Source organism: Rhinolophus sinicus, linkage group LG14 (assembly GCF_036562045.2).
Source record: "Rhinolophus sinicus isolate RSC01 linkage group LG14, ASM3656204v1, whole genome shotgun sequence".
In the NCBI taxonomy this organism is placed as follows: domain Eukaryota; kingdom Metazoa; phylum Chordata; class Mammalia; order Chiroptera; family Rhinolophidae; genus Rhinolophus; species Rhinolophus sinicus.
In genome coordinates this window covers 55265104-55288319 of record NC_133763.1, presented here as the reverse complement: position 1 = coordinate 55288319, position 23216 = coordinate 55265104, and the positions used below count along the sequence as shown (strand labels likewise).

The window sequence follows — 23216 nt, the reverse complement described above, 5'->3', positions numbered from 1 at the left end:
TAAATTAGGGATGGAAGGCAATTCCCCATAGTCCATAGTCTTCCATGAAAGGACATTTTGGTTGTTTCCATGTCTTGGCTTTTGTGAATAAAGCTGCAATGAACATAGGGATGCATATGTCTTTACAAATAAATGTTTTCAATTTTTTTCAGGTAGATATCCAGAAGAGGGATTGCTGGGTTATATGGTAATTGTATTATTAATTTTTTGAGGACCCTCTATACTGTTTTCCATAATGGCTGCACTACTTTACATTTCCACCAACAGTGTATGAGGGTTCCTTTTTCTCCACAGCCTCTCCAACATTTATTATTTCTTGTCTTGTTGGTGACTGAGGATATGAGGTGATAACCTCATTGGGGTTTTGATTTACATTTCCCTAATGACTAGTGAGTGATGTTGAGCATTTTTTCGTGTATCTGTTGGCCATTTGTATGTCTTCTTGAGAGAAGGGTCTGTTCAGGTCCTCGGCCCATTTTTAAAATCAGATTGCTTTTCTTGTTTTTGAGTTGTACGAGTTCTTTATATATTTTGGCTATTAGGTCCTTATTGTAGGTATTGTTTGCAATACCTCCAGTTCAGTTGGTTGCCTTTTTGTTTTGTTGATGGTTTCATTTGCTGTGCAGAAGCTTTTTAGTTTCACGCAGTCCCCTTCATTTATTTTTTATTTTACTTCCCTTGCCTTTGAAACCCAACTACAGAAACTTATTCATTGTTCCCTTCATGCCAATCCAATTCCCCTATATTGTGATGCAGTTATCTGGCAAGGGACCCTCCAGAGTTGGAATAACAATTCAATACATACAGGGCTAACCAGCTCTATAAATTCCTCAGTGCAGCTCCAACTTATTTAATGGCAAGAACACTATTGAAAATACAAAACCAAACAAAGTAGGCCCCGCTGGGATTCGAACCCAGGATCTCCTGTTTACTAGACAGGCGCTTTGACCGGCTAAGCCACAGGGCCCCATTTTCGATAAATGTTCAGTTATATCATATTTGTAACTTTTTCTGTGAAATGTAGCAATTTACCAGAATATTGATTTTGTGGCAAAAAAGAACATACCTGTTTCTGAACTCATTCTAAAGCAAAACTTCAATATTTAAAAAATGCATTCTTCAATTCAAATGTTTAGAAAATGACTTTAAATTGAAAGGAATGCAATTCCTATTTCATGTTGAATGTCGCCATCTAGGGGAAATTTTGGATATTGCAACACATTTTAAATTTGTTTCTTTGTTTATTAGGCAAATCTCTGTCCACAAATGTTGAGTCTCTACTGTATTTCAGGTACTTTTCTAGGTATTGGAGATAGAACAGTGAACAAAACAGATAAAAAATTCCATAGAATTTGTATTCTAGATGAAGCTAAAGAGCAAGTTTTAAAAATTTGTCCTCAATTCCCAAGCAAACAAGGGATACACGAATCAACTGTGCTAACGCCAGGTGACAGAGTGATACCTTGTGAGCTAATTCACTGCACATGAGCAAGACTACCGTGCTCCTTCTATTTCCTCTAACCTGACACAAGAAAGCAAGCAAAGATGAGGACACATGACATACCGAGATTTGCAGCCACCCCCCTCCTCCTGCCCAAATCAGGCGCCATCAGGCCCTCTCTTTCAAGGACAGTTTGGGCCTCAGCGGACCTGCTGCTTCATGTGGAGTTGGGCAGGATGAAACGTTGCTTTGGCACAGTCTCGTTCTTTCACTCATTGAGCTGCTGGGTTAAAACGACTTGATTGATCCCCGTCCTCAAAGATTGTAAAACTGAGTGAAGGATTTGTTTATTCCCTTTGTTCCCATGTCCTGCTGCTATTCGTCTCCTTAGGTGTGCAACTTTTCTGATTTGCTTATTGTGTATCCTTTTGATCATATGTACTTTTTGCAGAGTTGGCATTTTTGTTTTGCACACATATACATCTACATAAGTGGTAAGGTATATATTCTTATGCCTTTTAAAAAGCATTATGACTTTAAGATACATCAAAGTTGCCCTGGACAGGATAAAGGCCCCCCACTTGTCACATGGCTCTAGAGAGCGGAGCCCAGAGCGTGAAGGAGACTTGTCAGACCAATATTGTGTCATGGAGGGATGGATGGGAGAGAGATCATGTAGAGGAGGTAAAACTTCTCCTCTATCCTCGTGGGGTCTATGTCTGGGCCTAAGCATTAAACTGACAAACAGATTAGTAGGAGAAAAACACGACTTTCATTAAATAAATTTTACATGTACTTGGGAGCTCCCACAAAAAAAAAAAAAAGAAAACTCAAAGGAGCAACTCTTACATTATAGGTTGGACAAACGTGAAAACGTGACAAGACAAACCGGTTGGGGCTAGACAGTTAACTGTGGAAAAGTAACTAGGAAAATAAGGGTTAGTTTAATAAGATTTTTGGTCCAGGTTTCCCTCAGCCCTGACTGCCTGTGTCTGGTAATAAAAATGTTTCTCCCTTTCTCCTGGTCCAGTAAGGTGCCTTTCACATGGGCATTTTATCTCCTGCCCTTAGGAAGAAAAAGAAGGGTCAGAATGCCTTTTTTGCATCTGTTGTTTTTAAGTCTTTAAATCAAAATAATCAATGTGCCAGAGGCATATTTTGGGGTGGCATGCTCTGAACACCTACAATTGAAAACATTTCTTTGCCTCCCATCTTAATGCACAAATATCCTAAGCTTAACTTGAGCAGCGAGCAGTCCCCAATTGGTCAGTTCTGACCCAGTCGCAAAGAAAGACAGGCCGTGAGAGCACTGCTAATTTCGTTTATAGACATCCATGTACGCAGCACCTGCTACCTGCCTCAGGTGTAGGCGCTACAGTGCGAGGTGCACTCGCACAGGGGTTTTAAGTGATGCACCCCTGTATTGACAGCACCTGAAGTGCTTGGCATGTGGAGTGGTGGAAGCTCTAAATAAATAATCATTGAATTAATGGAAGAACATAGATTAGTCTAGAAGTGTTCAAAGGGGCACAAATCAAGAATGCGGTCTTATCCCTATGAGGACACAGTGAAAAGATGGCCATCTATAAATCAGGAAGCTGGCCCTCACCGGACATTGAATCTGATGTTGTCTTGATTTTGGGCTTCCCAGCATCCAGAACTGTGAGAAATAAATTCCTGTTGTTATAAGCCAAAAAAAAAAAAAAAGAATGCGGTCTTAGATAATGTTTTCTTGTGTGTTTGCAGATGATACCACTTGTGCGTGAGTGAAATACGCTGGAAATGTAATTTAACGCCAAGAAAACGTTACCTTCGAATGATTCCAAACATTTTCTACTGTGGTTACTGCGCGCCGGCCAGGCGCACGGTTCCATAGTGCAGCGGTTAGCACGTCTGCTTTACACGCAGAAGGTCCTGGGTTCGATCCCCAGTGGAACCAGCGATCGAAGGTTTTTCCCTCCTCCCAGGACGGCAAGAGAGCTTCTTTTGTTGCCGGTTGAGGCCTCTGAGAGCGCTAATGCGGAAACTGCGTTTCTCTGGGAGACCCACCGCCACAGTCTGCTCGCTCTGGGGTGCAGCGGGACGCCAGATTGTCAAAGCACAGTCCTGATAGTTCTGCTCCTACTGTCACTGTAAGCGTTAGGGAGGATCGGGGTGTGAAGCCTGAGTGCTCCAGACGCTAACAGCCCCTCCCTCCAGAGTGCGAGGGCCTCATCCGCAGGGAACCCTGAGGTCGAGAAGCCGGGCGGAGACCGCCTGTCTTAGGTCAGACCCGCGCAGCCCTGGGCGCGAGTCCGGAACCTCAGCGGAGGCGCGCGTGCGCCGGAGCGAAGGGGCGGCTCTGCAGCTCTGTCGGCGGGGGCCTCGGGCTCCCCGGAGTCCAGCTGCAGCCCCTGCCTGATGCTCTCAGCAAAGACGCGCCGGGATTATCCTCCCAAGAGGGAGAAACGGGGTCTCTGGCCTGGGGGCATTTGATGCATCTGAGGGTTGCGGTTCCTTACTAACAACGAGAAATCTCCGAAAACCTCGACCTTACACGGTGAACCCTGCCACTCTCCCCAACCCCACTTCCACTCACAGTAAACACATGCGCAGAATCAACATGGACAGTCATTTCTGGCTCTTCTCCTGACATCGCTTTTCCTTGTTCCGCTCAGACTAGAGTTTGCTCTGGACCTCTCCTTCGCCAGCCCTGTCGCTAGCAGCCTGGCCGCCCCCACCCCACCCCACCCCCGGGCCTCACACTTAAGACTAAGAAGGCCAGTGATGTACGATGCCCCCAGACCAACAGCCAGGCATTCACAAAGGACGTCTGGAAAACGCCCACTTTTGGTCTCGGAAGCCCCGGCTCAGTTTATAGAAGACTTGCTAGCGACGCTCACTGAAAGCTACACAACGTAACTGAGAACCAGAAAGCTTGGCACGTCTCCCCCAGACACGTGTGTGCCAAGCAAGCTCTGCTAGTGGGCAGGCCCCGAGCGCGGGCCTTCTTCATCTGTCAGTTACCTGGCACCACAAGGTAGTTCTGTGCCAGACCCTACGCTTTCTACCGAGAGGTGGCCTTTCAGCCATGCGCGCAGCCCAGTAAGAGCTGGAGAAAATGCGTGCTAGAGAATTGCAAGATCGAGATATTTGTTTGTGTTTTAAATCCGAGTTTCCTCATTTACTGGTAGCGAAAGGATTGACAGCAGCTGGTCCTTCTGGAGTCCCCGTCTTCACCCCTGTAAAGCTGAGTAGAAATAACCTACACGAAAGAGAAAACTGAGGGAGATGTGATACAAGTGAACATAGATGACGGCAGTGAACGCTGTCAGGCTAATTACTGGGCTGCTAGAGGAACGATGTCTGAAGTACGAGACGTTGCTACTCGGTGGCAACACCTCTAAAGCTTCGTTGTGTGAGTTTCAGAATCCATGTCAGGTAGACAGTTGGGGAAGGTTGGGGGCTATTGTAGCCCTAAGAAGGGAAGGCTTTCAGAAATCAGAGCAGATAGTGTCATGCAGAAACTTCCCAACAGATGCTAAAACTATGAGAAAGAGACAAAAGATAGTTTTTGTTTTGTTTTGTTTTTTTGTTTTTGGCGCTTTCACAATCCACAAGGCCAGGAGACAGGAGGTGCCATGTGTATTCTCAGAGTACGATGCTATGCGACTAGCGAATAGTGGCTCATGGAAGCCCCTCTGGGCACCTGCTGTCCCCAATCACCTCCCAGTGGTCCCCAGGCAGCAACACCTGCTTCTCATTTCCAGCCACCTCCCCTCCTCAGGTCAGTCTTTCACTCCCACCTTAGATGTTCCACTTCCCCTTTGCATCTCAGTCTAGAAACTGAAGGCCAGAGTCAGGGCTATTCTTTTGAGCCATGACTTCCACCCGAGTTCCTCCAGTTTTCTCCAGATTATCAGAGTTTGCAGTTTCAGCGCTGGCCCAGCCAGAGACAGAACTGTCTGATTCATGATTGGTCCTTTGTGTGTGGAAAGACTGCACAGTACACCTGGGAAAAGTTCCCTCTCTTTATTTTTATCACCTCAGTTTCTTCTTCTGGACTTTCAGCCAATGCCAACAGGACTTGGGTATGGCTGGGAGAAGCACTGGAGAGAGAAAAAGGAAAAACAGAAACCACCAGCTGGTGGGGTGGAGTGATGAGCATTTGTCTTTCTTGGTTCTGATTGGGAGTCCCTTCAGCTTCTTGTGGCTTTTCAGTCTCCAGTGCAGTGTTAAAAAGGTGGGAAGGTGTGTATGAGATCTCAATCTCCTGGCGTGCTGAGTAGGAGCCACTGTAGGGTCACAGCAGGCCACCAGAGCCACCTGCCGTGGGCCTTTCCTCTCATTTCCCAGTGACATCTGTCATCTAAAGAAACATGCACTGTCTTCTGTCCATCCCTAGAACTGCCCACCCTGTCAATCTCTCCACTACCCAGTGTTTTGCTCCTGGCTGACACACGAAACGGACAGACCTTAAGTTTCATGGCATGGGATTTCCCGGTGGATCCTCTCTGGGTTGGTGACACTTGTATACTCACTGCTCTCCCACTGCCACGTGCCTCAGGCCTCATCTTCAAGGGAGTGCCAGACACACCCCCCCCAGGTCCCTCTGACCCCCACCCCCGCTTACTTCATAGCCTCATGTGATGTTCCCAAGAAATGCTAAACACATTTTCTTTACACTTCGAGCTTCTCCTAGTATCTGCCAGTCTATTTCTTTTCAATTTACGTAGGTCTCTGATGAGGTAACACCTTTAAAGAAGTTGCCTCCACTTTCTAAAATCATAGCCCCATTATGCTCTATAGCTCATCTCCTGTTTCCATCCTGGGATATCCATCACCTGACAGTGCGTGTTTCCATGTTTACCTCCATTCCCAGGGAGGCAGTTTTCCTAGGTTGCATGGCTGTGATATCCTGAGCTGCTTCAAGAGTACAGGAAATGAATACATGTATTCCAAAGAAATAGGACCAAGAATTTACCAATATGGGATTCAGAAAATTCTGCCTATTTGTAATCAATAAATCATATTCTAATTGTCATTGGAATTAAATCCTAAAGAAAATGAAAGTGATCATTGAGTAGAATTTTAAGAATTTCACCATTTGATGAAAATTATCCTTTAGAATTAGATCACTTCAGAATCAGGCTGTTACTTTCCAAGACTCTTCTATATGCTGTGTTTTAATTTGTCAGTGCAGTTTGAGAACGCTAGTACTTGGTAACATTAGAATTACAAAGTGGGTTCAGTAATTTGCCCACCTGACTTCACCTGGAATTTCCCAACAAGACACGCCATTTCAGTAGGTCCGACTCCATTCAGGGGTACTTATTGTGGTTGTTTCAGCTACTCCCTGGAGGCTAGAAGCGCTTCGAAACGTAAACGTCAAAAACTAAACTACAACATAATTTGTGTGTAGCAGCTTTCTCTGATAGAGTAGGTGGCTCTGAAAAGAGCCTTCGTTTTCCAGGGTCCCTAACCTCACTCCTCCTTACTTGGCCTGTGGTGGCTCTCGGTCTTCTTGGGCAGCAGCACGGCCTGGATGTTGGGCAGGACGCCGCCCTGCGCGATGGTGACCTTGCCCAGCAGCTTGTTGAGCTCCTCGTCGTTGCGGATGGCCAGCTGCAGGTGGCGCGGGATGATGCGCGTCTTCTTGTTGTCGCGGGCCGCGTTGCCCGCCAGCTCCAGGATCTCGGCCGTCAGGTACTCCAGCACGGCCGCCAGGTACACGGGCGCGCCGGCCCCGACCCGCTCGGCGTAGTTGCCCTTGCGGAGCAGCCGGTGCACGCGGCCCACGGGGAACTGCAGGCCGGCCCGCGACGAGCGCGTCTTGGCCTTGGCGCGCGCCTTGCCGCCTTTTTTCCGCGTCCGGACATACTGACTTGAGACTTTTACCGCCAATAGTCAAAATACAGGGGCTGTAGTCACACAACAGCCTAGACGTCTGTCGTCCCCCCCCCCCCCATGCCTTTCCCTAAGAAAGGGAGGATTTGTGGAACTGTGCCTCTCTGGGATTGAGTTTGTTACACCTTTTGTCTCTCCGCCTGGTCTTCAGATGAAGGGTTTGCAGTCAAAGACGAGTAAGATTTCTCACGGGAAAAACAACCTAAGCCAGACAGGACCCCGTTGAGACCCCGGATGAGCTGTATGAAGGTTGATGGGAAGAGGCTTTGTCATTCCTTCCCCCTGCTTGAGAAAAGCTGCTGCAGACTCTTGCCTCTCCCTCTCACCTAATTGTGAGAGAGGCTCATTAGCTCCATAAGATCAAGCTCTTTCTGCTCAGCTCAAGGCATTGTTTTACCTGGAGAGACTCCCCCCCACCCCCTCAGGGAGGTACATACCACACCTTAGTCATCATGGGACTGGATGCCTCGGCTGTTTTGGGACAAATAATTGGATTTTGAAATAATTTTTTCTATGTGGTGTAAGAGTTTCACAGACCGTGCCTTAAATCATGTGAATTCTTTGTCTGTAATCAATAAATACCCACAATCGACCCCATTCAGGGCTCCAGTCTCCTGAGACTGCCAGTACCCTGGTCCTCTGTAATTTAACTGTATTGAGTTTCTGTCTATTATAGCTTAACCCGAAGCCGCCTCTTCTCGCCTCCCTACAGCCTTTGTTGGTAGGACGTGACAAGGGGCGGCACTTTTCAACCAACGTTTCTGGGCGCGAAAAAGAGGGCGTGTCATTGGTTAAAATTGCAGCTTCATCTTAACCAGTGCAAATACAAATTTGGGATTCCTGCGTTCTGATTGGGCAGAGTTAATAAGTTTGACGTGGCAATGAATAACCACCAATCAGAGACAGGACTTTAGTTTATACCCTTATTTGCATGCGAGGTTTTATATAAAAGGGGCACGGTGTGTTCAGCTCGCATATTTCTCTTGGTGTTTCTTCCATCTCGCTTGGAGTCGTCCCCACCATGCCCGAGCCGGCCAAGTCCGCGCCTGCCCCGAAAAAGGGCTCCAAGAAGGCGGTGACCAAGGCGCAGAAGAAGGACGGCAAGAAGCGCAAGCGCAGCCGCAAGGAGAGCTACTCGGTGTACGTGTACAAGGTGCTGAAGCAAGTGCATCCGGACACCGGCATCTCATCCAAGGCCATGGGCATCATGAACTCGTTCGTCAACGACATCTTCGAGCGCATCGCGGGCGAGGCGTCGCGCCTGGCGCATTACAACAAGCGCTCGACCATCACGTCCCGGGAGATCCAGACGGCCGTGCGCCTGCTGCTGCCCGGGGAGCTGGCCAAGCACGCCGTGTCCGAGGGCACCAAGGCCGTCACCAAGTACACCAGCGCCAAGTAAGTGCCTGTGCAGCACCCCTTAAACCAAAGGCTCTTTTCAGAGCCACCCACTTTGTCGAGAAGAGTTGTAGACACATTTCAAATAGAGGCTTAAATACAAGTGATGATGGCCTTGAGGTATGAGAACCCCAGCACACTGAGTAACGCCTGTGCTGGGATCGGTCTCTGGCTAGAAGGCAACCGGATATCCTACTAAGGGCCTCTTTGTAATCAGAGACAAGTGACAAGATATTTAATGGGGAAATACAAGGACGTATCAGTAAGAACTGGAATCTTGTTCAGCCTTTAATTGAGCAAACTTTAAGGTCTGCATCTGTTTTCCTATTTGTAAAAAAACGACATGGGTCTTAACTTTGATTCCTTTCAGCTGTTCTGTGCCACCCAGAGAAAGAAAATATTCGTGTGAAAGGAGTGGGAATAAAAATGACTTTCTCAGGTTCACAACCTGACCAGTTGTAGAAGTGATTGGAATAATTGAATCAAATCGGGCTACTCAAGGGCAGATCTTGTACCTGTCCTGACACATTTCCCCAAATTCTCCGCCGCCGGAGGAGTAGGATCACGACCCACCTATTCTGACGGCTGGTGTCTGCTTACTGATTTAAAATATTCCAGGTTTGGGTTAGAGAATATAACAGTTCTGCAACTTGGTTCTTTGATGTGGCTGGCAGTGCCTCTATTTTGCCATTTTAAAATGAGGACAATAAAACCATCTCGTGATTATTACATGAGATAATCCATGTAAAGTATTTAGCACACATTTCAGTGTTGTCATGGGCCGTGTTGCCCACCAACTCCAGGATCTCGGATATATATCTTAGGCATTATTCTGTCTTTTAAACTCTTGTCTCAACACCTTGCAAATGTTGGTCATTATGTTAATCAATCTTGCTATGAGAAGAGGAAAATCAGTCTGTTAAGAGCTCTTTTAGAAGAGCCCTACTCCAATTCAAGTCAAGTAAGAGATAAGCAGCCTAAATTTGTCCACTGATGCCTGCAGGGGTTTTCTTTTGTTTGTTTTTTGGAATTGACGGGAGGGAAATAACACCTATATGAAAAGGCAGCATTCATAAAAACTGAAAAATAAAAATCCAATGTTATTAAAATTAATTTCTGTGCATCTAAAGATAGTAATAACATTTAAAGACAAACCAACCCACAAGATGATAGATTTGTCACAAGCTGACAAGAGATTAAAACCCAAAATACATAAAGAATATTTACAAATCATAAATAAATTTCAGGAAATAAAAAAATGGACAAAGAATATGGACAGGCTGTTCCCAGGAGGAGGAAGGGAGGGACGGAAGGAGTATTCCCAAATAGCTAAAATATCACATAAGAAAATAAGCAACTTTATTATAATCAGAGAAATGCAATTTAAATGCACAATGAGATACCTTAGGTTGGCAAACACTTTAGTCCGACATTAGGAAAATATTGAGGATACGGACTAACAAGAACTCTCAGTATTGGAATATGGGAGTGTAAACTAAAAATATAACTGGGACAGAAATTGCTCATTTCTGTTCATGTTGAATATATAGCCTATTACCAAACAATCCCACTCCTAGATATGTAAGCAGAGGAGGTGCCCAGCTGCCCATTACAGCTCTATGGGGGCTGGGGGTGGGGCAGGAATAAAGCAATTTAAATTTCCAACAGGGAAACGAATATTTAAATTATGTACTATTGACACACTACAAAAGATAATGAAAATAAACAATTACACATTTCAACACTACTTCAAAAGCAAATGTAGAAAAACATGTTTCATAAAGATAGATACAAAAGAAACATATTTAGAAGTTTATAAAATATGTGAAATGATGCTCTATATTGTTTAGGGATATGTCCATGTAAAGGTAAGAGAAAGCGTGGAAATAACCACCAAAATGATACTTGGGAATTGCAGGTAGGGGGTGGGTTAATTCCAGGATAAGAAAAAGGGCTCTGTTGATGAGAAGAGACAAATGGGAGTGATTTAACAGTATTTGAATTACTTTAGGTGGTAACATTTAAGTGGTGTGGTTTCATTAGCATCTTTTGTGTACCTGATCTATTTCAGTATTTAAAATCTTACCGGGGGCAAATATATCAAGACTCTTAATAATGCCCAAATGTGTTCTAGTGTAATTTGTAAACAAAAATATAAAAGAAGCCACTTTAAAATGGAGCAGGAGCTGACATCCCAAATTTGCTGCCCGGTTCCTCTTAGGCCTCAAACCTTGAAATGTTAAAACAGCAAAACAAACATTGGACTGGGCCGAGGGCAACAGTGTCTAAAAGGCATTTGCAAAGATAAGGAAGCAGATACTCCATGACTGCCAGATTGATGGCTACATACTGAGAACTAGAAACATTGTTTAGAATCAGCATCAGTTAGCTTTTCTGCCTTCTTCGGTCAACAGATGGAATTGTTCCCCTTCCCCTGCTCAATACACGCCTTGGTCTCCTAATCACACTATTTCGGCTTCCGGCCGAATCTGCGCTCCCAAAATCGGTATTCTTGATTAAAGGCAAATAGTTCTCACATGGATAGTCCTTACTCATTTTGAAAGTCTTTTAAGTTAAATATAGACGAAAAATGCATGCTTCCAAAAATTCTGCCCCACTCCTTCCCAAACACCAGGTAAGTTTCCTGAGTAGACATGCTTTATTAGTGTTGGAATGGCCTCTCCACCCCAGACCTGACCCAAGATTAACGCGGCTAGTTTCAATCCTCAGAATTAAAGCGGGGGAGGGGGGCTCAGGAAGATTCACCGACACCTGACAATTCTCACCAAATGCAGGATATTTTACACCATTTCCTGCATTTGCAACAACCGTAGTCAGAACCTAGAAAATTGACCCAAGAAACACATTAAGTGGCAGACTTAAATAGCACTTGCAGGTAACCACTTAAGCTCTTTCTTTGAAAAGATGGCGGCCCTGAAAAGGGCCTTTGGTTTTGCTGCAGAAAGCGAGCTTACGGGGTCGGACTCAGCCCCCGAAGCCGTAGAGGGTGCGGCCCTGGCGCTTAAGGGCATAAACCACGTCCATGGCGGTGACCGTCTTGCGCTTGGCGTGCTCCGTGTAGGTGACGGCGTCCCGGATCACGTTCTCCAGGAACACCTTCAGCACCCCGCGGGTCTCCTCGTAGATGAGCCCGGAGATGCGCTTGACGCCGCCGCGCCGGGCCAGGCGCCGGATGGCGGGCTTGGTGATGCCCTGGATGTTGTCGCGCAGGACCTTGCGGTGGCGCTTAGCGCCGCCCTTCCCGAGCCCCTTACCGCCTTTACCACGACCAGACATTGTCAAGAGGAAACAGGGCAGAACTGTGCAGTCGGGGGCCGAGGCTCCCTTTTATAACTAGCCCAGGCGGACCGGAGTGAAAACCGAAGGACCTGCAGCAGGAAGTCCCTGTGGGTTGGGGGAAGGGATCTGAAGCGGAACCGGCCGCCTGTGTTAGCTCCTTTGTTCTTTCTCACGCAATTCTTTTGAATCCTAAACGCTCAGGCTCTTTTTTCTCTCTCTTTCCTCATTTAATATGTTTCGAGCCCCATCCTCATTAATCACGACACTTTAACACCGCAGATACATAAAAAAGAGAAGACAAGAAAATGTCCTGTGGTTATCGCTACATACACACACGCATTTTTCTAACAGTATTAGCATAACACTATCATTCTTTAACGTTTTTCTCTACATACAGGTGAAATACATTCCACATCCTGACTTCCTATAGAAATAGAAAAAGATGGACTAACAGAATTTTAAGAGCTTCCAGGCATATTGCCTGGAAGTTTCTTCCACCAGAGATACCAATACGTATAATTTTCAACACCAGCTCCTCTCATGTCTTAGTATTTATAGTGGGTACAACCATTTAAAATGTATAATTCAGATTTGGCTTCTGATATAGAGAATTAACTTTTAAAACATTAAACACATGGTTAATCAGTACACCACGCTATTTCCCCACTGATTTGAGGGACTTAACTTATCATATATAGAATTAATTAACAATTCTGGAGTTTTACGTGTTCTTTATAGGTAGTGCTGAAGTATAATTGTCTGTAATGTTGAAAAATATTTTAGTATTTGGCAGTGAATTCACACCTCAATTATTTTTTCAAAAAACATTCTATCACCATTTTTCTTGAAATTACAAATGATTTTATCTAGTTTCAACAATTCCTTTTAAGACTCTTGTCAAAACTGTTAAATCTATACATTTGCTAGAATACATTTTTTGAAGTACTGTGTTCTCCTAATTTGAAAACCACTGAATCTCTCCAATCCAGATGTGTATCTCAGTAGTGTTTTCTAGATAATATGTAATTTTAAGAATTAAAAAAAAAAAACTTCCATTAATTACAAGCGCAATTAATTTCTTGTTAATGTACATGTAGAAAATTCAAATTCAGGGAAAAGAAAGTATACCTCTTTTATTTTTAATTCAATTTCTCCAACATTAGTAAACTGGAATCCATTTTACAGACGCTACACTTTAAAAATCTATAAAATTCCCTCCAACTGGTAGCCTCCCTCTCTATTTGATTTTGTGAGTTTTTGCAAAGCAACTAGTGATAACAAGGTTAGCATAGGAAGGGTATCGGAAGTTTGTCAGACTCTTTGTAGTTTCTGAAATTATAGCCAAAGGTGTCTGTTCTTCTATAAACATTATTTCATTAAAATGTAATGTCCAGGCTTTTATCTAACATATGGAATGACAATATATCAAATAAACTTAGTTAAAATCAGGACATTTTTCCTCGTATCTTTACATTCTTTCACAGTTGAAGGGGAACACCGTGTGTCAGCCCAAACTCTGCTTCTTTGGCATAAAGATTATGTTGGAGAAACAGCATACACAAGAGAATATATGAACAAAGTAGAAGTTACCCTTTTGTAAGGGACATCGAAATTTGTAAAGGAAATCTCCATTTACAAGTGTCTGCCTCGGGTACCAGAAAGAGAAGAGGACACTCCAGACAGTCTCATCAATGGAGAGGCCTCTACTCAACCTGCACGACAAAACCTACTCTGTTCATCTCACTTTTCCTGATAACCTCTCATGATTGCCCTCCCTCTGCCCACCGCACACCTTTTTCTTTTGTCTTTAACTGAAGATGGTAAATAAAGCCGTGGCTTGGCAGTTTTGAGGAGTTTACTCTGTTTTCCTGAGTATCTCGTGTACGTGAGGTGTACATATTAATAAAATTCTGGTTGTTTTTCTCTTGTTAATCTGTGGTTTACTTTAGGAGGTCTTAGCCCAAAACTCAGAAAGATAGAGGGAAAATGATTTTGTCCTCTCCTACACAGTACACACCAAATCTGTCAGCAAACTTTATTAGCTACACTTGCAAATCCCACACCCTGTATTTGTCTATTACCCGCAATTGCGGTCAAGTGCCATTATCTCTCAAAAAGATCACTGCAACACCTAATTTACATCCTTCCTTCTAAAGTTTGTATTCACCACACAGTTGCCTTAGTGAGCTTTCAAAGAAACGTACATGAGGTTATGCCTTTCCTCTGTTCAAAACTCTTAGAATAGACATTTAAAATGATTTGCAGAACTCATGGCATGAACAGAAAACCCCACGTCGTCATAAACCCCTACATGAGGGACCTCTGCTTTTCTCTGTGAACTCAGTCTGCCCTTCGTAGATCTTAAACATTCTGGACTTGAACTCCATCTTCAACTTCCTTGAACTTCTCTGCCTCCCTTATTCATCCCACGTATGCGAGTGCCTCAGATATTTGCATTATATTCTTTGCTCAGAACACTCTCCCCAAAACAGCAACATAGTTTACTCCCTTCCGATCTGTTCAAATACAATCTAGTCAGTTTTCCAGGGTCATGGCAACACATGGAAGAGGCAACAGGACTACTTTTACAGTAGGATCTAAGAAGTTGGGGTCCAAGCCTGCCGCCTTCGTGCTCCAGGACACAGAAGCCAGGCAGAAGTCAATCAATGACACACAGCAAACTCTCCGGAGACTGGAGATTCCATAAGGACCGTCCCTGCAGTTACATGCTTTACAAGAGTTAGACAAACCTGCCCCTATTCTTGCATCTCACAGAAGTTAAAGATAAACCTACAGTTGCTCTTCTAGCCTCCTTTCCCTCATACCAACACGTTTTCCATGAAAACAGAAGATACATGTAAACCCTAGAGCGGGGAATGGACGGGCTCTCTCTTCCACTAACGATTAGAAACCACGACCCTGTCAATGGGTGGCCTTTGTTCTCTTACTTACTCTGCTAAATAAACTTACTTTCACTTAAAACTCTAGATCGGCTCCCCTTTGAATTCTTCCCTATGTGAAGCCGAGAAAGTGTGTCATGTCTGGACACCGGAACAAGGAGGCAAGGCGCGCGCCAAGGCCAAGACGCGCTGGTCGCGGGCGGGCCTGCAGTTCCCCGTGGGCCGCGTGCACCGGCTGCTCCGCAAGGGCAACTACGCCGAGCGGGTCGCGACTGGAGCGCCTGTGTACCTGGTGGGGGGGGAAAGTGGGGTGAATGTCTCCCCCCACCTCCCAACTCCTGTGTACCTGGGTCCTCAGAATGTCACTTTATTTAGACATTGGGTCTTTGCAGAGGTAATTATTAAGGACCTCGAGATGACATCACTTTGGATTTAGACTGGGCCCTGAATCTAATTACTGACTGCTGTCCTTACAAGAGAGGACACTGGTACAGGGCAGAAGGGTGTGAGGGGGGTAGAGGCTGGAGATGTTGCAAGCCAGGCGGGACGGAGGCACAATGACTTCTCCCTCAGCTGCTATAAGGAAGCAGCCCTGGTAGCACCTTGATCTCGGACCTCTGACCTCCAGAACTGTGATAGGATCCATTTGTTTAATGTCATCCATTTCGTGGTAAATTGTTACAGGCAGCCACTGTGAACTATCAGCCAAAAGAGAACACTGACAGCTGTTCCTGTCACCCTTGTAGCCGCTGGACCTCATTTAGTGTTCCGTGTAGCACTGATCACAACCTAAATTACTACTTTACTTTTGGGGGGATCATGAGTGCCTACCACTACTAGTTACTGTTGTCAGCACTTTTTATTCCAAGTCATATTTATAGTAGGATGGGAGGTCTTTTAAAATTCATGAATATATATACAAGAACTAACGTGGTTTTCCAATGTTTTCCTTTCGCCAAGGGAAATGGGAAGCCCTTTCCCAGAAAGTATGAGTGGCACTAGAGACTGGTTTTCGGAAGACTGCGCTTTAACCCTGAGGGACGGCTGCACTGACGACCTGAATAACGTGTTACATAAAGTATCTCTGTACCCATTTCAATAGGCTGATGGTAACTTCCGTTTGAATTGTACTTTTCAAGTGGATAGTTTCACCTCTCCAAAGCGTTTAAATACTGACATCTACCGACCAAGTGCAGTAAACGTCACTTTCAATTATCAGCCTAAGTTAAGAACACGCGAGCCCTTTTAGCGAAAAAGTGGGTGGCTCTGAAAAGAGCCTTTGGTTCAGATTAGACCTACTGGAGATACCCCCGAGTAAGGTCGCTTCTACTTGCCCTTGGCCTTGTGGTGGCTCTCGGTCTTCTTGGGCAGCAGCACCGCCTGGATGTTGGGCAGGACGCCGCCCTGCGCGATGGTGACCTTGCCCAGCAGCTTGTTGAGCTCCTCGTCGTTGCGGATGGCCAGCTGCAGGTGGCGCGGGATGATGCGCGTCTTCTTGTTGTCGCGGGCCGCGTTGCCCGCCAGCTCCAGGATCTCGGCCGTCAGGTACTCCAGCACGGCCGCCAGGTACACGGGCGCGCCGGCCCCGACCCGCTCGGCGTAGTTGCCCTTGCGGAGCAGTCGGTGCACGCGACCCACGGGGAACTGCAGGCCGGCCCGCGACGAGCGCGTCTTGGCCTTGGCGCGCGCCTTGCCACCTTGTTTCCCGCGTCCAGACATGACACAAAAATAGTCACCGGTCCAACTGGTGTCTGACACGAGTCACCCAGGGCGCTCCTTCTTATAGTGGTGCCGGGTCGCGACCGTGAATCCGCGCCGAGTTAGGGCCCTTTCGCTTAAACCAATGGAGCCCGGGGTTGGAAATACTCCAATTCTGATTGGACCACGTTCACGTGTGACGTTTGCAGCGTTCACCGCCAATCAGACACGACTTTACTCACCGCCTCCTTTAAGTACCTGTGGACCGAGAAGACGCTTGCAGTCTCTGCTGATCTTTCCTGCGTTTCCCGTCTCGCTCTGCGACTCCCCCGACCATGCCCGAGCCGGCCAAGTCCGCGCCCGCCCCGAAGAAGGGCTCCAAGAAGGCGGTGACCAAGGCGCAGAAGAAGGACGGCAAGAAGCGCAAGCGCAGCCGCAAGGAGAGCTACTCGGTGTACGTGTACAAGGTGCTGAAGCAGGTGCACCCGGACACCGGCATCTCGTCCAAGGCCATGGGCATCATGAACTCGTTCGTCAACGACATCTTCGAGCGCATCGCGGGCGAGGCGTCGCGCCTGGCGCATTACAACAAGCGCTCGACCATCACGTCCCGGGAGATCCAGACGGCCGTGCGCCTGCTGCTGCCCGGGGAGCTGGCCAAGCACGCCGTGTCCGAGGGCACCAAGGCCGTCACCAAGTACACCAGCTCCAAGTAGACTCGCAGGTAAACGGCTTGGCTCACACCCCAAAGGCTCTTTTCAGAGCCACCCACTCTTCCACAAAGGGAGCTGGTGCTTTTTTTCCTCTGTGCTGCGTCTTGTCACTCGTTTTGTCTGCGAAGTAGGGCGACAGCGTGGAGGCCTGCCTTTCACGGTCCGCCAGAGCTCCACTAACGACTAAAGAACGTTACCCCTGACTCTGTCAAAGCTCGGTAACCCCTTTGTGTAGAGAACGCCTGAGCTTTTCAGTGTCACGGAAGAATTTCCTGCCTTTTGTTCTGCCACTAGTTCTGGTGACCCTCGGGGCTAAGTTACGATGGAAGAGAATTTTCAACTCCAAGCAAATTCAGTTCTCCCGTGTCCCTATCGGGGATGGAGTTGGACTGCACCCCGGGAGGAGTTTGCGCGGGCTGTTTGAGTTCGCCCGGGAGCTTGCTCCGCGGCCACGCGATTCCGGACATCCTGGAAGCGCCGGGTATGGGCCCCGCACACAACCGCAGCGCGATAAACTGTCGGATGGTCCATCCTGATTGTCATTCTTTCCTTTGGCGTTTTATTCTTTTCCAGAATGACATTATTTCCTCTCAATTTTTGTTGGCGAAAAAGGAATTTGAAGGGTGTAATTTTCAGTCAGAAATACCGATGCTTTATTTTTAACTGGGATACTGCTTTCCCTTTGGCGTATATCCGTATAATAAAAAACATTCCAAGACAAAGTACAACTATTTGTGGTCCAGTGAAGGCAAAGAAGCTGGAGAATAATTATCCCACATTCTCTTCTGAGATAAAAATCAGTTTCTATTCTAAAATTTGTTTGGTTAGTGAAAGGTGCTAAAGGACCAGAAGAATATGTATTAGAAGCAAATAATTTAAATGGAAAGTTAGAAAAGAAACGGCGAGTGTAGCTAGTCAAAGGATATGATTCTCATTTCTAGGGAAAAAATGTGGGTGAAAAGGGGGTTCTATGGAATGTAACCTCACATGGTGTCGTGAGGGTCGTGAGACCCTAGGCCAATAACTTTAGTAAAAGGTTATCTTGTCCTTAAACCAGCCCGGTCCACTGTCTTTGTTCATCTAGGCTCACACGCCCCTGCAATGCCTCCAGACCCTCCTAACGCGTGGCCACCCTCAAGAAGGCACATAATATTAACTTCCCTGCAATCCAGTCCCCACCTTACTCTCTTCCACCTCCATGTCATCTTTACTTTTCCTCCTTAATCTCAAATGCATAAAAGAAACTGCAAAACTGTCATTCTCAGAAGCTTCTGAGATCTTGCTTCTCAGCATGTCGTCAGTTGCGCTCAAATAAACACATAAACATTCTCTACGTTTGGACGTTTCTTGCATTGACTGTCTTTTGACTTAAATTTGAATGAAAACTATCAGTATGATCTTACTTCTTTTTTCTTTTTAGAAACCAACTTTTTGCCTCCTAGCAGTTTTTATAGTACAGTAAACGTCTACAACCAATGGCAGTTCATGAACGGTTAGGATCCCTGTCACCGAGATTCGTTTCTGGAGTCCTTTTCCAAAGAGCAAACTATTTGTAGATTTTGGTTAAATGTTATGAATTAAAATAGATTTAAGGGACATAGCAACCAAATGCTGTGTGCTGACCTAGTGAAATCCCACCTTAGAAAAAAATATTGTAAAAAAAGTATTTGAGGCAATTGAGAATTAAAAAAAGAGAGAGAGAGACTGGATATTGGATGATGTTACAAAGCATTTTAAAATTTTCGTAAGTGTGAAAATCTTGTATTTTGTCTGTGTCTGTTGGAACATTTGTGAAAATATTCGGGGTTGAAATAACATGTTTGTGAATTCTTTACACTGTCCCCCTCCCGCCCAACGCCAGAGAATAATGAAACAATATGGGCAAAATGGTGGCAATGATTGAAGGACGCATACTGGACACTTGGAGTGTCGCTATTCTCTTTCGAGTACTTTTTGTGTACATAATCCCTTCCCCTCCAGAAGAAAAGTTAAAAAACAAAACAAGTTGGCCCTAGTTTAAACGTATTTCTCTTTTGGTCAACAAAGGGTGACACTGAGAGAGATCAAGTGTTGGCAGAAATTCTGGGGACTGAATTGAGGGAACAAGAAGAGAGGCCATCTGCCGGAGGGAGGCCCTCACAGCAGCTGAGCCCTCCACCCCTCGTCCTCCGTGGCACAGGCGCTGAGGAACACTATCGCCATCTCGTGGCCCTTTTGGGTAATGTTGCTAAAACTTTTGTTTTATGGTTTCCATTAGACAGTCCATTGCTTGGGTTTAATAACTGCATATACCCGGGGTGCCAAAAAAAAAATGTATACAAGTGGACACTTCGGTCAACATTGCTCAAACAGTAGTTTGCCATAATCAGAAGTGTCTGGACGCTGATGGTAACCACTTTGAACACCTCTTATAATTGCAGAAGTCAAACGTGACTTGTATTCATGTTATCAGTATATATTGAGTATTACAATTTTAATAGTATTTTTTCCTCTAAAAATGTGTACACATTTTTTTGGCACCCTCTGTATAGAGAATACAATAAGCAGTCCTGCTCCCAACAGTCCTCAAGCTCCCAGTTCCCCACCAATAACAAAGAAACCCATTTGTTAGTTTCCTCTGCACCCCTCTGGCATTTCTTTACACAAACACAAATATATGCATGTGGGTTCTCTTCACTTCTCTTCAGATCAATAGCCAATGGTCACATGTTCCTCTCACTGTTCTGTCTCTTGTTTTTCTCATTATCCAGGTTGGAACCCCTTCCTAATAGTAAGTAGAGTGGCTGAATCTTCTTGGCAGGCACACCTGAGCCAGTGATCCCGGGGGTGGGGGGTAACCTGCTCTACACTGGGGTCCCACGATGGCTACACTTCCCTGAAAATCAGCGGGTGCTTATCTATGAGAGGAAGGGACCCTCGGGCCTCTCTTAGGAGTGGCCCAGAGGCTGAACTGGTCTGGACAGCTGTGAGGGGCTAAATTCCTCTTCCCCTCCTGGGATGGGGACTCCACATTTTGTGAGGGACACTGAGGTCCTCATGCCCAGCATGCATTTTGTCAGTGAGGCCTTCTTTGATCGTCATCTTATACTTGAGCCACCCCCTCTGCATTTCCTACCCCTATGTACTGCTCTGCTGTTCTTCCCAATATGTCTCAAGGTCTGACGTGCTCTGTATTTTACCTCTTCACCCACTTGTCTTCATACCCCCTCCCCACTAGAATGTAAGTCCATCGACACCTGTGTTTTCCTTTTTTGCTCTATTTTCTTTACTCCCTTCAATGGATGACCCCAAATCAAAGACAACTCGTCTCCCCTCCCACATTCCCCAAGTGCTCCTTCTGGTTGAATTCCCAGTTTTGTCTCACCCTCTACCCCCCCACACACACACACACACACTCCACTCCCGCAAAAACCTTGGTACAGAAGACATCCTGAGTTAGGGAGAAGGAAAGGCACCTGGGGCTTTAAAGGCTCATTGCGGGATGAGCAGACATTTAGTGAATAGACCTTTGCTCTGCCCTATAGACAGGTTCAGAAGAGGTCATCTCTGATAATCTATTGTTATGGACAGGACTCTTAATTCTTCAAGTTCTAGATAGTTAGTGGGAGAGTGAGAAGTTTCTCTTCAGTCCACAAGGTCTTGGTTGCCTGTAGCTCAAAACAATGCACATACCACAGAGGCACATCTTGGGATGACTCGTTCTGAATGCCCACAAAACCATTACTCTACATCATCTACAATTTTCCAGCTTATTTTTAAAAAGCATTCCTATCCTAAACAAATATTTCATACCCAATTAAATAGGCTCTTCTTTCCTCAGAGGGAAACCCCCATCTCCATGCCTGGGGCCCCTATACTCTTTTCTTGCTTCAAGTTGCACCCTTTAATACCCATTCCTGCATCCTTTGGTCTCACGTAGTTTTCTTCTAAGCCACCACAGCTCTTGATTTAAACTGGCTTTGTGTTTCTGCTCTCCTGCCATCTGTTCTTCATGTGTGTGGCTTCTTTTCTGACCATCTCTCCGGCCCTAAGAACAGTAACGATCACATGGCAACCTGGCATATTTCTAACCCCCAGCGTCAGAATGTGTTGATCTGTCCTGCAGAGTGGAAAGAGCTGTTTTTCCTTTCGAACACTTTTCTTAGAAACCAAGATAGGAAATGAAAAATGGACAATTTGTGTGGATCTTGCATTTCCCACAATTGGCAGCCTCCGTTCAGCCCTTGACAATGTCTCCCGCCAAGGAAGTTTGTCCTGGTGAGATTCCTGCTCAAAACGGATGGTGACTTCTCAATCAGAAATTCTAAAGTTCTCCTGGCACGCTCTTAAATGTTGCCCATAATATGCATATGAAACAAATGTCTTTTTAGGACAATAAAGGGATTGTTGCTTTGTCATTCATCCTACTTGCCTGGTAAGCAACAGAGATAAGATTCGAAGCCTTACAGGGTTTTGTTTTGGCATTGCTGAGTTCTTCCTAAAGCTCATTTATTTCCATAAAACTGTTGCCCCTGAATTAAACCTCACTTGCTTTATCTAGTAGGTTCCACACCTGACCTACAAGCACTTGGATAATCTGGAGTAACCATAGTGGTATATGTTTTGTTTTCTGACAATAGATAACTTTAATAACTGTTGAATAAGCGCCTACAGCTGAGAACTATTTCAGGTATTTGGTAAACAAAAGGAGTAAGATGTCCCTGTATGTAACTGTTATGACTTAATACAAATAAAGCTCTGTATGGTGAGAGAGAGAGAGAGAGAGAGAGAGAGACAGAAAAAGAGGTGCTTTTATACTTAATTCCAATAATCCTGCGTCCATGTATAAAGTGATCCGTTCAGGACCCTCCCCAACTTCATAGCCATCTGGCCCCGGGTACATAGGGCTACACCCCCACTTTCTCTCATCTTGGCGTTTAGGACTCATGGGTTCTTTATACCATCCTTTGTGTGTAGTGGACATTTCCATAATAGAAAATTAAAAAATGATCTACAATCCACACCCACCAAATGGCTAACATTACAAAAGACGACCATATAAGGAGGACATGGGCCCATGGGAGAGCTTCTTTGCTGCTGGTGGGATGTCAACCATGTAAACACTTGGTGAGAGAGGGGAGTGTCATCTTTTTATTAACTTAAACATCCATAATTTATGACTCAGAAATGTGTGCGTGTGTACATGAGACTGAATGCACAGGAAGGGTCCTAGAAGTATAATTTGTAATAATGAAAAAGGGAAACAGAAATATTTGCCAGCATTATAAAAGGTGTGGAAGGCAGCCTCCAGGATGGCCCCCAGTGGCCCCCAGCTCCTGTTATTCAGGTCCTAGTGTGATCTCATCCCCGAGAGTGTGAGCTGGGCCAACCAAATTATGTCCCGTGAACAGAATACAACAAAAGTGATGGGATGTCATTTCCAAGGTTAGGTTGCTTACCTTGGAAATGGTGGCTGCTGTCTTGCTGTCACTGCCTCTGGCTCATCCCACTTTCTCTGATGAAGCCACTGTGTCCTGAGATGTGCTGTGGAGAATCCAAATGGCAAGAAACTGAGTCCTGTCTTCCGATGATTTAGGTCCTCAATGGAACGGTCCCTGGGAACTGGATCCTGCCAAACCCCACGTCAGTGACCTGGAAAGCGCATCCTTCCCCAGGGTGGGCTTGAGATACCTGAGGTCCCTGCCCACATCTTGACTGCAGCCTGTGAGGGACCGTGAGCCAGAGGAGCCAGCGAAGCCACGCCCAGAATCCTGAGCCACAGAAACTGGCAGATAATAGACGATGTTTCATGCAACTAAGATTTGGGGTAATTTGTTACACAGTAATAGGTAATGAATGCGAATGATAAATAAGTTGTGGTATGTTCATGACACTACACAG

General features: G+C 45.6%; 5 protein-coding genes and 2 non-coding genes across 10 annotated transcripts; 3 read left to right on the top strand and 4 right to left on the bottom strand.

Annotated features, from left to right (window-relative positions):
* Window positions 1–893: 893 nt before the first annotated feature.
* On the bottom strand, window positions 894–967 carry TRNAT-AGU (transfer RNA threonine (anticodon AGU)). Its single transcript has one exon. It is a non-coding gene; the product is annotated as a tRNA-Thr (tRNA).
* A 2340-nt stretch (window positions 968–3307) lies between these two features.
* TRNAV-UAC (transfer RNA valine (anticodon UAC)) lies at window positions 3308–3380 on the top strand. Its single transcript has one exon. It is a non-coding gene; the product is annotated as a tRNA-Val (tRNA).
* Window positions 3381–6889: 3509 nt separating this feature from the next.
* On the bottom strand, window positions 6890–7299 carry LOC109435914 (histone H2A type 1-H). Its single transcript, XM_019714085.2, is given in 2 exon segments — window positions 6890–7281; window positions 7284–7299. Coding segments are annotated over 2 exon segments (393 nt in total). The 3' UTR covers window positions 6890–6904.
* Window positions 7300–8274: 975 nt separating this feature from the next.
* LOC141566980 (histone H2B type 1-K-like) lies at window positions 8275–14106 on the top strand. 2 transcript variants are annotated; one of them, XM_074319180.1, is made up of 2 exons: window positions 8275–8725; window positions 9096–9307. In XM_074319180.1, the coding sequence occupies exons 1-2, from the start codon at window positions 8349–8351 to the stop codon at window positions 9175–9177; spliced, it is 459 nt and encodes a 152-aa protein (XP_074175281.1). In that variant the 5' UTR covers window positions 8275–8348; the 3' UTR covers window positions 9178–9307. The 2 variants fall into 2 exon arrangements, with proteins under 2 accessions (XP_074175281.1, XP_019569749.2); XM_019714190.2 differs by lacking the exon at window positions 9096–9307 and adding an exon at window positions 13510–14106 and having other exon boundaries at window positions 8278–8725.
* Window positions 11657–12448, bottom strand: H4C9 (H4 clustered histone 9). The gene has a single exon (XM_074319186.1). It carries the CDS (start codon window positions 12020–12022, stop codon window positions 11711–11713), a length of 312 nt encoding a protein of 103 aa, XP_074175287.1. The 5' UTR covers window positions 12023–12448; the 3' UTR covers window positions 11657–11710.
* Window positions 14107–15098: 992 nt separating the features above from the next.
* LOC109435947 (histone H2A type 1) lies at window positions 15099–16782 on the bottom strand. Its single transcript, XM_019714186.2, has one exon. The coding sequence runs from the start codon at window positions 16642–16644 to the stop codon at window positions 16252–16254; it is 393 nt and encodes a 130-aa protein (XP_019569745.1). The 5' UTR covers window positions 16645–16782; the 3' UTR covers window positions 15099–16251.
* An 87-nt stretch (window positions 16783–16869) lies between these two features.
* LOC109435951 (histone H2B type 1-C/E/F/G/I) lies at window positions 16870–23188 on the top strand. 3 transcript variants are annotated; one of them, XR_012491864.1, is made up of 3 exons: window positions 16870–17347; window positions 19383–19554; window positions 22912–23188. XR_012491864.1 is itself a non-coding variant. In XM_019714191.2 (2 exons), exon 1 carries the CDS (start codon window positions 16959–16961, stop codon window positions 17337–17339), a length of 381 nt encoding a protein of 126 aa, XP_019569750.1. In that variant the 5' UTR covers window positions 16870–16958; the 3' UTR covers window positions 17340–17347; window positions 22912–23188. The 3 variants fall into 3 exon arrangements, 2 of the variants coding, with proteins under 2 accessions (XP_019569750.1, XP_019569751.1); XM_019714191.2 differs by lacking the exon at window positions 19383–19554; XM_019714192.2 differs by lacking the exon at window positions 22912–23188 and having other exon boundaries at window positions 19383–21733.
* The last annotated feature ends 28 nt before the right edge of the window (window positions 23189–23216 follow it).